The sequence below is a fragment of the Anticarsia gemmatalis genome, chromosome 30, assembly GCF_050436995.1.
Source record: "Anticarsia gemmatalis isolate Benzon Research Colony breed Stoneville strain chromosome 30, ilAntGemm2 primary, whole genome shotgun sequence".
In the NCBI taxonomy this organism is placed as follows: domain Eukaryota; kingdom Metazoa; phylum Arthropoda; class Insecta; order Lepidoptera; family Erebidae; genus Anticarsia; species Anticarsia gemmatalis.
In genome coordinates, this window is record NC_134774.1 from 2,345,287 (window position 1) to 2,362,528 (window position 17,242).

The 17,242-nt window shown below is 37.3% G+C and overlaps 2 protein-coding genes across 2 annotated transcripts in view; one reads left to right on the plus strand and one right to left on the minus strand.

Annotated features, from left to right (window-relative positions):
• The window catches only part of LOC142985403 (cytotoxic granule associated RNA binding protein TIA1), a 196,529-nt gene that overhangs the window by 174,263 nt on the left and 5,024 nt on the right, over window positions 1–17,242 (minus strand). The gene's annotated exons all lie outside the window — the stretch shown is intronic.
• LOC142985622 (pancreatic lipase-related protein 2-like) lies at window positions 2,898–10,661 on the plus strand. The gene is made up of 9 exons (XM_076133907.1): window positions 2,898–2,977; window positions 3,503–3,674; window positions 6,553–6,701; window positions 7,300–7,473; window positions 8,013–8,069; window positions 8,495–8,590; window positions 8,875–8,965; window positions 9,743–9,880; window positions 10,541–10,661. Exons 1-9 carry the CDS (start codon window positions 2,926–2,928, stop codon window positions 10,596–10,598), a joined length of 987 nt encoding a protein of 328 aa, XP_075990022.1. The 5' UTR covers window positions 2,898–2,925; the 3' UTR covers window positions 10,599–10,661.

The following is a 17,242-nucleotide window of genomic DNA, read 5'->3' on the forward strand; positions in this document are numbered from 1 at the left end:
AATAATGTTTAGGATTGTGTCATTCTTTTCTTGTACCAGAAAACTAAAATGCATAATTAATTTTCGCACAGCATCAATTTTTCCGGAGACAACTGGTGACCTTGGGTGACCTTCAGGAATTTCATTGGTGATGGAAAAATAATCATGATAGAACTCTATTTACTGGCGTTTTAAATTTTCAAAGGATTAGACTTTATCACCAAAATAATAAATAAGTCGATATAGACACGACTGTTTCTATAAGTCACGTCGAAAGTCGTAAAAAATATTTGCACGAAAATGTTAACATGCTAATGCCATTTTCCCGCACACTTACAATTTTCGATCGACGATATTGAAAATATTTTCAGCGCAGATTTCAAAACTTTCTTAGGAATGTAGTACTCAAAAAGATCAAACTTTACGATGAAAACGCCAAATGGGGTCTAAAACAATCAGATTCGTCAAGGCTCAAAATATAAATAGCGACCTAAGTAAAATAATGTATTATGTAGTATTAGCCTTTCTTCCAAACTATGTTGGAAACAGCCCAAACCACTGGACGCATCGGGCTGAATTTAGCATGCATAAAGCTATTATTATTCAGGCATCCCCTAAAAAAGGATTTTGATAAGTTATATCCCTAAGAGGATAAAATAGGGGCTCAAAGTTTGTATTGTATGTTCTTAGATTTTCAACAAATTAACTGAGATTCTCACATAGGACACTTTTTTCTACGGGAAACCTTTTCACGCGGACGCAGTGTAGGCCGGAAGCTAGTATTTGATAAGATTTTAAATCTTGATCGATATAGTTGTTCATATTTTTATTGGAATAAATTAGTACAAGAAAAAAATATTTGGTATTATTTGCACACGTTGTGAAATCAACAAACTTTTTATATTTCGTGTGAACATAAGGCGAGTAGACCCACACTAGTTAAATATCTGATAAACATACTTATATACTTGTAAATACATACTTATATAGATACATTAACCACCAGGCTCAGAACAGATACTCGTGCTTATCTCACAAATATTTGTCTCGGGTGGACTACGAACCACATGCGGCGCTACGGTTATTGCGGCGAGGTGACTACTTTAACCACTGCGCTATACGTGCAGTTTTAAGTTATAGATAGGTAACCTTTATTAACACATAAGATACTATATAAAGCAATGATAGCTGAGTGGTTTATGTAAGCACCTCACACGCAAGTGGTTGCAGGTTCGAACCCGAGGCAACACACCAATGACTTTTCTAAGTTATGTGTGTATTAGAAATAATTATCACTTGTTGAGTGAAGGAAAACATCGTGATGCAAACTTGCGTGCTTAAAATTTGTTTAATATATTTATTCAGGGCATGCAAAGTCCTAACGCACTTGGCCAGCGTGGTTGACTCAAGGCCTAACCCCTCCCTCGTACCTTGCCCTGCAGTGGGACAGTAATGGGTTTAAAAAAAGGATACTTTTTACCCCGGGATATCTTCACGCCGAGCAGTCGTAGTCTGAATGTAGAGTGTGATTATGACTGCTTTTTCATTCATGTACTTACAAAAATAAACTTATCATCATTATAATATAATCCTTTAATCCGAATGACAATTTACTTTTCTAGATTCATGATATCAATAAAAACTGGTTTAAAAAAGATTATTTGCCGACTTTTTTTGATAAATTATGTTATCATGTCTGACATCTGTAAGTCCAATGTACAATTTTAGTCTGATTTAGGTCAAAATAGGGTCAAAATTGGCCTTTGACGTGAACTGTTATAAACAACAAGCGTGACTTGTATCACGGAGACACTCAGCTCAAACACTGCACATACATCTATGTAATGTACAAGTTAACACACTGATCGTTTACCCACCACAAAAAGCAATCCATACTTAATATTATAAATGGAAATGTCATTCTGTCTTAAACGGTAAATATGTACATAGACCGTATTATTGGTGTTCAAAATACACCCATGTCTCGCTATTAACAATGTTAGTCCCATGTAAAAGTAGGCGAGCCTATTGCCATATACCGGGCACGTTACCACGTTTTAAAATTCGGAATCTAAAATATAAAATATTGGGATAAAGTTAGTTACAAAATACATAGGACTACAGATTCAATTAAATTTAAACTTGTTAATTACATAAGAGTTTGTTTATAGTGTCCAAGTGTGTGTACAATACACAGGTACACTCTCTATTACATCACTCTCATAGTCCGGTGGGGCGGATAACCCACAATTTAAATGAAGTAATAGCCAAGTGGTTTAAGCAATTTTACTTTTATCCTAACCTTTAAATTTTCAATCGCGTATAAGACCCGTTGTATTATAATATTATGTGTACTAGTCGCGAGAGTTTAAAAACGTTAATCTTACTTTTAGCCAACCACCGTATTGTAACGACTATCATAAATCTCAACATTTGACCTAAATCAAAATTGATTGTTTTTGAGGAAATTGGTCTAGCCTTTCTTCCAACTATGTTGGTCGGCTTCCGGTCTCACCGAATGTAGCTGAATACCAGAATTTTACATGGAACGACTGGGGTTTAACACGTTGTCAGACTTTCAAGCTTCTGGCTGCTGTTAACGATTATTATAAGATCTTTGAAAATTACACCCGGGTCCGACAATTTAACGTACTTTCAGAAAGACGGACTCAGTATGATCACCCATCTATAGAACAACCTCGACAAGCGTAGCTTAACCTCAGAGATCGATCTGCGCGGCTGTTGTAAACTAAGCCACGAGCTCCTCATTTTAATGTTCATTTTGGGAAAAATAAATTCGTTTTCAAATTTTTCAAAAATATGTTGTACGGTTTACGCTTGGCTAATGACTACTTACTACTATCAAAAATATGATTAATCAATATTTTATCAGTGTATCTATGTTTATAAAGGGGAGATGTTGTCAAAATACGTCACATTTACAAGATGTACGCAGTCTGTGCTATTTTCTTGGTGATCCAGGTCGTGTTGGCCACAGGTAAGGAAATAATTTAAAATATTAGGTCGGAGAAAGTCTTTTCGCATTATAGTATGCATGAACTTGTAATAAAATCTTTTCTCTACACAAAAAAGCTCGATATTTGGGCACCTCACGAGCTCACAGAAAGATACCTAATGAACCGTGTACTCATTTGTGATTCTTGAAGCCAAAGAGATTTTATTACAAGTTCATACATACTATAATGCGAAAAGACTTTTTCCTCGACCTAATACGTCAATTATTCAAAATCAAATCATTTCGTTTAGGTCAAATGCTGGCTGATAGTCAATGCCTCCGTGGCGCAGTGGTTTAGTGGTTGCCACGCCGCTACCATTGCATCGGGAGGTTGTGGGTTCGACACCCACACGGAACAATTATTTGTGCGATCCACAAAATTGTTTCGGGTCTGGTTGTACTTTGAGTCCGTTGTTTGTATGTTTGTAAAAGTCCCCGCGAGTCCACCACGCTGGCCAAGTGCGGGTTGGGTTGTACGAATAGTCTAACAATATTTTTTCTCTCCAGCCCTCCCATCCGACCCAGTCCTCTCATCATGGGGTGAGGGTCTCCGCTACGACTACATGGAGACTGATGATGGAGACCTCCAGCTGGTGGACAACTGGATGAAGCTGAGTGACTACGAGAGGCTCGCCAGATATAACCCTGATAATTCTAACAGATACCATTTGTTTACCAGGTAAGGGACTATAATGACTGTGCTAATTTTACAGTCTTTAATGTATATCTATGTATATATGTACTAGCTGACCCGAAAGTGTCACTTAGGTGCAGCGCAGACGACAGACTATCCGTGACGCACATTTTTTAGTCAGTAATGCACACAACGCGCTAAAAGTCCGGCGCGTTACTGCTTATAATTACATTGGTCCTATTTTCACAGACTAAAATGTGCGTCACGGATAGTCTGTCGTCTGCGCTGAACCTTAGGGGTATGAAAAATAGATGTTGGCCGATTCTCAGACCTACTGAATACGCATTTCAAATTTGGTAAAAATCGGTCAAGCCGTTTCGGAGGACTATGGCAACGAAAACTGTGACGCGAGAATTGTATATATTAGTTTATAAAAAAACAATTGCTGTTCGTTAGGCTCGCTAAAACTCGTGAGCGGCTGGACCGATTTGGGTAATAAATTTTGGTCTTGAATTATTTGTGGAAGTCCAGAGAAGGTGTAAAAGGTGAATAAATTTGAAAATACGCGGTATTAAAAAATAAAACCAAGAAAGCGTGAGCGGAGCTGCGCGGGTCAGCTAGTATTTATATAAAAGAAAAAGTCGTACTATAGATGGGTGACCGCAAAATGGTATTTGAATTGGTCGTCTCCGTGCTTCGGAGGGCACGTAAAAAGTCGGTCCTGGTTGTTATCAATTAAGATAACAGTCGTTAAGTCACGTCAAAGGCCTTCGGGCTTGAACAACTTTGACACTTGGTTGGCCACTAACCATACGATGAGGAAAAAAAAGAAGCAGATTAGTTTTGAAAACGGAGTGACAGCCTTTTGCATTTGTTTGTGCTTGATTTGCTGATGTTCTATCATAACAGATTACATCATTTTTTGATGAATGCATTATTTATCATACCTTATCGTAATATTTGGATAAAACTTTTAAATCGTTACATTATTTGGGTTGAAATTGTTTCACGTTCATTGATAAATTTAATTATTTAATTTTATCTTCTTAATTGATAAACCCGAAACTAAGTCCACCTGTACTCATTGATGAAATTCATCATAATCTATACTAATATTAAATCAATATCAAATCATTTTATTCATTTAGGTCAAATGCTGACACTTATGATTGTCAATGATACAGAGAGTGAATTTACCGCCAGTTCGGAAGGTAGGGCCAATGAGAAGAGCTGGCAAGAAATTCCTGGCCACTCTTTTTAATCGCCAAATGGTTTTAACAATATATATTATACTAGCTGACCCGTGCGGCTCCGCTCGCGTGAATTTCGTACTGTTGCTTATTCGTTTGAGCACGCAAATTGCGAAGCACTCGATACACCTACACATAAAAATGCTAACAACTCTTTGTCATCTAATGGTTATTTACGAAAGGGACACACAATGTGACACAGGCTCAGGCAGGCCTGATATCCTGTGGTTACCTTCTTTTCCTCTCTCGTCAGTATCCGTACCAGTTTACAGTGTAAAATATAATACCCTATTAAAGACTGACCATTGCTTACCCGTCTGGATTCAGAATATTATTATAGCTACAGACAGACCTATCTGCGCCGGAGCTCTTCACACGTGTAATAATGTATACTTGCGATGATACGTCCGAAACCGCGTAACCCGTAATTATTTTTTATATATCATCCGTTGTTTATTTTTTAAAACTTACCACATAGTCTGTTTCATATCTATGCAATTTATTTCCTTAATGCAACCAATTTTTGGTTATGTGTTACGAACTGCAACGCCATCTGTTAGTTGCGGCGAACAACGACAACAAACGAAATTACTCGGTTTGCCATCTAGGATATCCCGAGCGCACCGGACCCACGTAAACCGACATTTTTGTGTAATATATCATACAACATTTATGTTTGAAAACCTTATAAATGTATAGCCTGTTTTAAAGGTATTTTTTTTTACTATAAAGCAATCAAAATAAATTAATTAGGAAAAACATGCTGTGTTGCTGACCATAACGCCATCTATTGGTTGGTGCTAACAACAGGTATCGATACGGCAGGCACCGCGTTAACCATATGCGAATGTTGTGAAATGAATTGCAATGCCATTTATGGTCTCTTTAGGGAAACGCAGGTTCAAAGGATTTCTACGTATTTTATTCAATTTTCTAAAAATCTATGAAATTTTATGCGATAAAAAGTATCCCAATACTTGCTCCACTACTTATTCTATGCATATAACAAATGTCAGTGCATTCTATCCGGTAGTTTTTACGTGATAGCGTTACATACAGACAGGAAAAAACCTGACCTTGAACTCTCTACTGATTTATTATAAGTATAGATTATAAAGCTGATGAGTTTGTTTATTTGTTTGAACTTCAAACTTTTAATTTCAGGAACTACTGGTCCGATTTGATAAATTCTTTCAGTGTTAGAAAGCCCATTTATCAAGGAAGGCTATAGGCTGTATTTCATCACGCTACGACCAATACGAGCTGAGTACCAATAAAAAATGTTACAAAAACGGGGAAAATTTTGGCTCATTCTCTCTTATGTGACGCAAGCGAGATTGCTCGAGTCAGCTAGTTAGTCTCTATAGATTGGGACCTCGGTTCGTTCGTTCGTTCATCGTATGGTTAGTGGTCAACCTAGTGTCAAAGTTGTTCAAGCCCGAAAGGCCTTTGACGTGGCTTAACGACTGTTATCTTAGAAGACAACAGCCGGGACCGACTTTTAACGTACCCTCCGAAGCACGGAGACGCCCATCTCAAATACCACTATGCGGTCACCCATCTATGGAATGACCGCGCCGAGGATGCTTAACCCATAGATCGTTTACCGACCGGTGAGCGCAACTGGCTATGGGACCTCGGTGATATTCAACAAACACACGAACTCTTTCCAGGGCCAATCCTTCAATCAGCCAGCCCCTAGTCCTGAACAACGCTGGCACAGTCACCAACTCTAACTTCAGGGCTAACCGTCGTACCATCATTCTGATGCATGGCTTCGCTGGCTCCATCACTTCAGGGTTTAACACCGTGTTAGTACCAGGTAAGTTGATTATCTACCTTTATAACCGACTTTACAAAAGAGGTTTTCAATTAGATTGTATTTTTTTTTTCTGTTTGTTACCACATAACTTTTTAGTGGGTGGACCAATTTTGCAGATTTTTATTTGAAAGCTAGTAGGAGAAAAGTGGTGGAAGAGGTTGAAAATTGTATGAAAGTTCGTGATTTATTTATAGAGATAAAACAATGAATCTTAGTATTTAAGCACTTGATATATCAGAGAGGTTTGCTTAATGCTTTATATTGCGAAAAAAAGGGTGAAAGGAGTTAAAATAAGGAGGATTTTTGACTTTTTAGTTTGCTTAAGAACATTTTTGTTAGTGTTGTAATCAATTTTACTACAATTTTAGGGTAATTATGTCAAGGTCGAACCGAACCCTCGACGCAATAGTATCGCCGAAGTAAGCTTAACCACTGCGCCATGGACGCTATCTGTTGCATAATTTTAGATCTTAACATACATACAGACATAGGGATAGATGTGGGAAGCGACTTTGCTTTATACTATGTAGTTTACAATTGCCTACACATTCAAAACCACCTCAAAAAATTGCTAAATTTTATTTTTTATTTCATCCAGCTTTCCTCGCGGCTGCAGACGTCAACGTCATCGCTCTGGACTGGAGCGCGGGCTCCAGCTGGGGTCCCCGAGCCATCCAGGCTGGACAAGCGGCCGGACGCTTCTTGAATTGGCTGATAAGGATATCTGGGACTACCCCCAATAACTTCCATGTGGTGGGGTACAGTGTGGGAGGTATGTTCTCTATTTCTATGAGTTTAAGGTTCAAAATAATTTATTTGTAGAAGTGGTTTATAGGTCGTTCTTGTTATCAGCTATCGTAGTTAAATACTTATTGCATCATGGATTCCTTTATCGTTGGAGCAAGTGATAAATATTTCTACTACACGCATACCTTTGAAAAGTCATTGGTGTGTTGCACCGGGTTCGAATCCTCGGCCACTTTGCCTGGAAGGCGCAACTTATACCACTCGGCAATCACAACTTTACGAATTTAAATATATATTATTATATAACTCAAAGGTGACTGACTGACATAGTGATCTATCCACGCACAGCACAAACCACTGGACGGATCGGCCTGAAATTTGTCGTGCAGTTAGATATTATGACGTAGGCATCCGCTAAGAAAGGATTTTGATCAATTCTACCTCCTAGGGGGTTAAAATAGGGGATGGAAGTTAGTATGAAAATTATGTTCCAAGTCACAAACCACGCGGAAGAAGTCGCAGGTAGAAGCTAGTTTTCTATAAGACTTATTTGTTATTTTTCAGGACACGGAGCTGGTATCATTGCTAGAACTGTCAATGGCAATGTCGGATACGTCACAGGTAAATAATACTTCAAATTCTATAGTAGAAACGATTAACCTAAGCGTGAATGAAACTTGCAACCGGTACTAAATAATACTAGTCTATTTATGTACGACTAAAGTGTACTGGGTTCAATTCCTACAGGCAAATATAAATTTGCTCATTTGTCATGGTCGTGTATCAATTAAAGTAAGTAATAGCAGTAGAATGCAGGTTCGATTCTTGTACGGACCAAATAAATATTTTAAAGACTAACAAAACCGAATCGGCAATGTGGACTGACATTTTTCCTTAAACTAGGCTGATTAATGCCGAACCGAATACGTGTGTAGCAATTTTCATGATATTTTTTTTGTTAGAAGTTAACTAAAAACAACAAAAGCCATATTGTAAGCTTGAATTAAACCTACTTCTATATTCATTTGTTGTTTTGCCTCACCCAGGATGCGACCCCGCTGACCGTTGGGAAGCAGGCTGGAACTTCAGACCCAACGACGGTCTATACACTGAGGTCATTCACACCAACGTTGGCAATATCGGTAATATATACTTTTAAATACTAATCAAAGATTGATAGGTCGGGGATAAAGTCTTTTCGCATTATAGTATGTATGAACTTGTAATAAAATCTCTTTGGCTTCAAGAATCACAAATGAGTACACGGTTCATTAGGTTTCTTTCAATGAGCTCGTGAGGTACCCAAATATCGAGCTTTTTTGTGTAGAGAAAAGATTTTATTACAAGTTCGTTTTCCCCGATCTAATATCAATATCCGGCCTTTACAACCAATGTGTGTAATAAAGGTAATTTGTATATTTTCTAGGTATGACCCAGCCTCTCGCGCAGGCTGACTTCTATCCCAACGGTGGTCGCAACATGCCTGGATGTGCCACCGCTCTCTGCGATCATTATAGGTAAAGACTTTCTCATCAGCCCTTCTTTCAACTATATAGTCGGCTTCCAGTCTCACCGGATGCAGCTGAATACCAGTATTTTACATGGAGTGACTGCCTATCTGACCTCCACAACACAGTTACCTGGGTTATAACACGATACCCTTCGGTGGGGCTGGTTGTCAGCTGGTTGCGCTTACCGGTCACTAAACAATCAGTAGGTTAAGCGACCTTATCAGGGTGAGATTATAGGCAGTACGATAAAATTAAAAACCGGCCAAGTGCGAGCCGAACTCACGCACGAACCCGTATATACACTTTTACACCCATTATCCATACTATCCATACTAATATTATAAATGCGAAAGTAACTCTGTCTGTCTGTCTGTCTGTCTTTCTGTCTGTCTGTCTGTTACTCAATTACGCCCAAACTAAGGAACCAATTTGCATGAAATGTGGTATGGAGATATTTTGATACCCGAGATAGGATATAGGCTACTTTTCCCCCCGGGAAAATGACGCATTTCTATGGGAAAATTCAGGTGGCGGACGAAGTCGCGGGTAAAAGCTAGTTAGTTATATTTTTTTAAATTTTTAGTTACTGTGGCCATAGCGGCAACGGAAATACATAATTTTAGCTTCCTATCTAATACGTTTTATGAGACACAGCCTGGTGACAGACAGACAAACGGACAGACAGCGGAGGCTTAGTAATAGGGTTCTGTTTTCACCTTTTAGGCACATAACCCTAATCACAGTGAGTTATCATAGCTACTAACTAATATATTTTCGTTTCAGGTCTTATTACTACCTGGGAGAATCTCTTCGTACGGGTGGGTTCACCGGCAGACGCTGTGCGAATCTTCAACAAGCTCTGAACGGCAACTGTAACGCTTCCGGCACTCTTAGGATGGGAGGCATCCAGCCCAAGAACGGGTAAGAATAGATCATTTTTTACTGTCTCCGTGGCGCAGTAGTTTAGGTCGCCACGCCGCTACCATTGCGTCGGGAGGTCGTGGGTTCGATTCCCACACGGGACAATTATTTGTGCGATCCACAAACTTAATGTAATAATAGTTTCGGGTCTAGTTGTACTTTGTGTCCAATCATTTTCATCAATAATAAGGATTGGTTTAGCAACTTTCACACATGTCATTATTCACGATGTTTTCCTTCACCGTTATAACAAGCGTTTTTCTTTTTAAACAAATGGACTGGCCAGGCTTCGTCCGCGTAAAGCACAATTTTATCCCGTTGATTCCACGTAAATTTTTCAATACATTTCATGAAGGCATTTTTAATTGTATCATTTTGTATATAAGTTGTGGAAAATGTAGTGAGTTACACACTCACACATACTGTTTTATGCATGCTCTTTATTTATTGTATATTAGTGTGTAATTGTTAGTTTTCCCGAATAAATAAATAAATAAATAAATAAATAATTAAGAAATGTATTATAAACATATTTTAGGCATGCAAGGTTTCACTACAATGTTTTCCTTCACCAATCTTTACCCAGCAGTGGGACTAGTTATACAAAAAAATATTTTTATTACTTCGGAAAGTATTAATCATTGTTTTTTCAATTTACAGGAACAGTGGCATCTTCCATTTGACAACGAACCCCCTGCCACCCTTCTCAAGAGGATAAGCGTGAATATATAAGATACAGACTGAAATATTGTGATAATATATTTATTTATTTACTTAAAAACTTGTTTTATTTATCGTATGGTTAGTGGTCAACCTAGTGTCAAAGTTGTTCAAAGCGGATCCTTTGACGTGGCTTAACGACTGTTATCTTAAATGACAACAACCGAGACCGACTTTTTACACAGTTCGAATGGTCAAACCACAAAGTGGTCACCCATCTTTGAAAAGACCGCGCTAAGGGTTGCTTAACCCACAGATTGTTTACCGACCGGTGAGCGCAACTGGCTACATCTAAGTGTTTGTGGTGAACTGTTGTTATGTTAAACAACAAGCGTGACTTGTATCACGGAGACGCTCAGCTCAAACACTGCACCTACATCTATGTAATGTACAAGTTAACACACTGATCGTTTACCGACCGATTTTCTTATCTTATGGTTAATGGTCAACCTAGTGTCAAAGTTGTTCAATTAAGCCACATCCTTTGACGTGGCTTGACGACTGTTATCTTAATAGCCAACCACTAGAACCGACTTTTTACGTGCCCTCCAAAGCACAGAGACGCCCAGTTCAAATACCACTATGCGGTCACCCATCTATGTAATGACTACGCCAAGGTTTGCTCCTACTGATGGTTTAACCACCGGTGAGACTATGAGTTTCAAAGTGTCCTGCTTATCCTATTCATATAAAGAGCTTTATAAGTTCGTACAAGATGTCACGTGGAAGCTATAAAAAGGAGAATCAAGCTACTTGAAGAAATACAGGGGGTTGTGAAATAAATTGTAAGTATTTGTTACAAAACTACGATATTATTAATCCACCAGCTTTTGCTATAACTTCGTCCACGTGGTTTGTGACTTAGGACAGAATTTTCATACAAACTTTCATCCCCTTAGGGTAAAATGATCAAAATACTTTCTTAGCAGATGCCTACGTCATAACACCTACCTGCATGCCAAATTTCAGCTCGATCCGTCCAGTGGTTTGGGCTATGCGTTGATAGATCACTATGTCAGTCAGTCACCTTTGAGTTATATTTAGATAACCTACAGTTTCAATACAAACACACAAATACAATATTAAATATTAAATCAGATAAAAGCAACACCCTGTATACCCGCGGTGTATGATCCACGCACCCTTTATAACTGGTGAAAATTACGTGCTCAGAATATTACAAGATTTATTGTGTTATAAAAGTCAAGAATAAATTTATATAGTACTTTTTAAAGTGACTAGTGTGGCTTTGTGGTTCAAGTGGTAGTATTATAAGACTATGATCAGCACCATGAGGCCTGGGGTTCGAATCCCAGGTCGAGCCAAAAGGTATATTCTAAGGATCTATTTCCTATTTATTTTTTTATCAGGTATCGTACAAATATTCGTTCCGTGCGGGAATCGAACCCACGACCTACGGTTGCAATGGTAGCGACGTGGTGACCTTAACTACTGCGCAGCAGAGGTAGTTTTGGACATCAACAAAATCCTAGCTATTATAGAAAAATGGCTATGGCTAATAAATACCCGACGCGGGAACCAAACCCGAGACGTCGCGATCAGTAGTCGTATACACTACCACAAAGGCAATCGAACAGTCAAATATATTTAAAATTGTATATATATGTATGTATGTATGTATATATGTACATATGTATGTATGTATGTGTATTTAAGAGTGGAGTTTTATTCAGAAACCAATGGTGCGTTGTATTCGATTCTGTCTACCCCCTGAAGCGTATACCGTGAATGTAATGTTTTGAACATTGTGAAAAGAGAGCCAAGTTTATAGGAAAATATGTACTAATCCTACTAATATAATGAATACAAAAATTTGAGAGCATAGTAATATTATAAATAAGATAGTTTGTGAGTATTGAATAATGTTTGTTGCTCTTTAAAGTTAAAAATGCTGAAAGTATTTTGATGAAATATTCAATGGACATCATTGTAAATTCGGAAAGAAGGGTAAAATAATTTATTTAATAAAAATATATACACTGAAAACACTGAAACAGGGTTCAAGAGTGTATAAAAAACTAACCTTTTTAAAAATATTGTTTTAAGCGACTAATTTTCGTTTTAGCGCCTACCAAAAAGGTAAAACTGAGTTTTGTCTAATACTAAAATTGTCAATGACGTAAATAAGTAGGTAACAGCCAGAATTAATTTTCATATAATATTAGTCTTTTTACCGTTTTATTTCATTTAACTTCAGTACTCAGCATGGAGTTATTTAAAAACCCAAATTCACATACAAACAATTTTCTTTAGAAAATCAAGTATTCTTTTCACCCAAATAACGCAAATACACGCGAAACTTAAGTTATTTGTTAAAATTATTTTTATATTTTAAAAATTATATTTAGATTAACGATTTTAAACTGTCGCGACTTATACACATAATATTATAATGTAACGGGTCTTAACATATAAGGTATTCTAACCTTTAATTTTTAAGACCCGTTACATTATAATATTATATTTAGATTATTTCAAAATCTTCCTTTATCACTTGGCTATAACACCACCGTGCAACCCCTTATAAGGGGTGGGTACGTTTGTAAAAAGTTCATGAATAAAATTAGGGTCCCGCAACAATTTATAGCGCATATAAACGGATGCGAGTTGAAATACGATTGACATTTACATTTTCTTATTGTTGGGTTCTGCATATGATGATACTAGTACCACAACCTGGGTTTTCTTGGGTTTTTCTCGATTTGTAAATTGTACTAATACGTATTGTGAATCCGATAGTGAGTTTGTTTGTCTGTCCGTCTTTATGTTGAAACAGCTGAACCGAACTCGATGTTATTTTGCGGGGTTATAAATCGTATTATTATTTGATTTTCACGTAAAGACGTAGCGTCTGCAGTGCATTGGGAGGTCGTGGGTTCGTGTCCACACGGAACAATTATTTGTGCAATCCACAAATAATTGTTTAGGGTCTGGTTGTACTTTGTGTCCGTTGTTTGTATGTTTGTAAAAGTCCCCGCGACACAAGAGCAATTATTAGTGCGGGAGTTGTTCTATTCAACTATATTTTTTAACTGTTTAACCAAGTACCCACGCGAGGGAAGCCGCAGGTATAGATAATGCAAAGGAAAACTAAAGAGTGATGGATTTATGTGAACACGGATATCCGGCTTTTAACAACCGCTCTTGGGTCAGAATAGTTATCTTACATGCAATAACTATACTAATATTATAAATGCGAAAGTCTGTATGTCTGTACGTTGTCTTACTACTGTTCACCGCTGTATAATCAAAATGTTCACGCAACGAGAGCCACGCGTCTTTGCTTGTACATTTATAAAAAACACAGCGGCTGTTTATTCGTTTGAACGCACTAATCTCTGAAACTAATGGTTCAAAATGAAAAAATGTTTTGTTTTATTGTTGGATAATTCATTTGTCAAGGAGAGATATAGACTATTATTTTACATCATCCTGGTACTGTCCAGACGGACGAAGCCGCGGGCGCCCGCTAGTAACCCCTTAATCAGTTGAAAACTCAATAAATCTAGTTCCTTCGTACATTTTTTTTATTTTTTCTAATTAAAAACGTACGTAGTCGCAAATTACCTTGTAATTTAAACCTTAGATTATTATAGAATAGTTTTAGTCTTACTATTTCTTTCTATAAGTCGTTCTTTATAGACGAATTCGCGTGATAAAGCTTGTATTCATACAAGGGAACCCCTATCGCCATGTTTCTTATATCGCCGCAAGGGGGCGCTATAAATCTGTCAGTCCTGAAACTTACAGCGTTCGACACTTAAGTTAAAAACCCCTTTAGCTAGTTTTCAACCGCGGCTTTACCCGTGAAAATGTAAAGTATAGAAACTATACTAATATTATAAAGCTGAAGAGTTTGTTTGAACGCGCTAATCTCAGGAACTACTGGTGCGAATTAAAAAATAGCCTATTTAAATAACTGACGCTATGACCATCAGGAGTAGAGTAGCAACAAAAATGTTGCAAAACCAAGGAAAATTATGAGCCATTCTCTCTTATGTGACGCAATTGTGTAACCCCACTTATATATTATTTTTATTCAATTTTAAGTATTTGTTGTTATAGCAACAAACGGATATTCATCATCGGTGAACATTTCAACTGTCTAACTATCAAGGTTTATGAGATACAGCCTGCTGACAGACAGACAGCGAAGTCTTAGTAGTAGTTTACCGTTTATGCCCTTTTAGTACGGAAAGCTAAAACACGTTTACGATTTAGATTTTTCCACTAAAATACAACAAATGCAACGAAATTCCCAAACTTTGATCAAATTCAATTTTTTTTTATTATTAGTTGAAAATATATTTTAAAGCTAAACTTACCTTTTCAATTTTTCCTTTTAGCACATAAGGCAAAGCCGGAACAGGTCCAAAAATAGAAGACATCATTGTCGGAGCAATAATCACTTTCACCTCCTTCTCCTCTTTGCACGAACAACAACAATGACACGTCTTCCTGTCTCTCTCGCACTCACTCACAGTCATATCTCCATCCTTTTCTTCGAACAACTTCGGTCGTTTCGAAGAAGCGGGTAACTCCAAAAGTGGGACTTTTCTTTTCAAGTCTTTTGGTGTTTCGAGTAGGTAGTTTTTTGGTCGTTGGTTAAAAGGGTGAACTAGGGCTTTTTGTGTTGTTTTTGAGGCCCTAGACAGGGCCTCTTGGTTTTTCGAATCCAATTTGGTGGTTTATTTTTTCATTTAGATAAAATTGCTGTTATTATCTGTATGATGAATTTATATGTTTAATAATACTGTCCCACTGCTGGGCAAAGATATTTTGTAATGAGAGAAAGGTTAGGCCTTCGTGGCTTGGGGACTGCATTTCCTAAAGAACTGTTTAATCAATTCTCAGGTCAACAAAACAGCATAATCAGTATTTATTATCGCCTAAAATAATTGCTGCGTTCAAACGGTAGTGTACAACTACGACTTCTAATCACGAAATCCCAGATTTGATTCCCGAGTCAGTAAAAAAAAAATGTTCATAAGAATATTTGAATATTTAACTGCACGTTTGGCGCAGTGGTTTAAGCGGTCACCTCGCCGCAACAACCGTAGTGCCGCGTGTGGTGGGTTCGAATCCCACCCGGGACACATCTTTGTGTGATGAGCACGAGTATTTGTTCTGAGCCTGGATGTTAATGTATCTATATAAGTATGTATTTAGAAGTATATAAGTATGTATATCAGTTATTTGGTTACCATAGTACAAGCTCTGCTTAGTTTGGAATCTAATGACCGTGTGTGAGTTGTCCAACAATATTAATATTTATATTTTATTTATTTATTTGTTAATAGACGGATGTAAACTGAATAGCATAATGACAATAGGCTAAATCTTTATTACATAGGACAGACTATGTCAATTTCCAAATGTAAGTCTATTTTATACACCTCTGCCTAACACCTTCATGTATAATATGCGTATGTATGTATGTATGTAATTTATCACTAGTTATAACTATGTCACAAATTGAGGCACCGGTCGGTAAACGATCTGTGGGTTAAGCAACCATTGGCGCGGTCGTTCCATAGATGGGTGACTGCATAGTGGTATTTGAACTGAGCGTCTCCGTGAGAGCGATCTGTGGGTTAAGCAACCGTTGGCGCGGTCGTTCCATAGATGGGTGACTGCATAGTGGTATTTGAACTGAGTGTCTCTGCTTCGGAGGGCATGTAAAAATCGGTCCCGGTTGTTGTCAATTAAGATAACAGTCGTTAAGCCATGTCCAAACCCTTTCTTGCTTGAACAACTTTGACACTAGGTTGACCACTTACCATACGATAGATAGAATTGATTTATATACTGAGAGTTAAGTAAAACAGTTCTTGAAGAAATGCTAAGTCCTTAAACGCATTTAAAGGTCGTGGAATGAGAGATTTGTGCCCAGCAGTGGGACAGTAATAGGCTTAAATAAAATTAAGTTATCATAACCGGCGGTCCTGTATGACAACATGTATGTATGTGAATGAGGCAAAATTTGTTTGTAGGGATTGTAGCAAATAGATTTATTTGGTCTCTGCCTATAACTGTGGGGGAAAGACGTGATTCTTGTTTCTTAGCTTTTTATTTGAAGCTGAAAACAATTTCAAAACGGACACTGTTTACCGAATTTAAAAAAGTGGTAGTTATTCATTCGCTTTGTTATGATTTCGATCATAATTATTTTTTATTTTAACAGTCATACTTATTATGTGTAATTATATTCTAATTAATTTTAAATTCCACTTAACCCTCTACCGCATACAAACCCACATATGGTTCGGCAACTTTAGTATTTTTTTTCTTCGTAATAATGCTAATACAATAACTAAATGCATCGTCTACCTTAAGATTATTATGTTGGTAATACGAAAATAATATTTTATTGTCGGTGGTCAAACCTCAATTCCGTTATAATCTCACTTGTATCAGCGCGTGTGCGAAGTTCAACACAGTGTCTTCAAATTCATTTTTCAAAAAAGTTTATCTACATGATACAGGTAAGTTTTACTTGATAAAAAAATAAAATATGGTGCTATTACTATTCTATTTCAATAATGTTTTAGTTTTTTATAGCTTTTTTGCATATTTCTATCATACTGAAGGACTTTTTCTTGGAAACCATATATGGTTTCG

What these genes read in the sequence shown, in the direction of transcription:
- LOC142985622 (XM_076133907.1), top strand. Translation starts at nt 2,926, where the DNA reads ATGTACGCAGTCTGTGCTATTTTCTTGGTGATCCAGGTCGTGTTGGCC. An exon ending in TAACACCGTGTTAGTACCAG is followed by an intron (nt 6,702 to 7,299) that starts GTAAGTTGATTA and finishes TATTTCATCCAG; the next exon opens with CTTTCCTCGCGGCTGCAGAC. An exon ending in CACCAACGTTGGCAATATCG is followed by an intron (nt 8,591 to 8,874) that starts GTAATATATACT and finishes TATATTTTCTAG; the next exon opens with GTATGACCCAGCCTCTCGCG.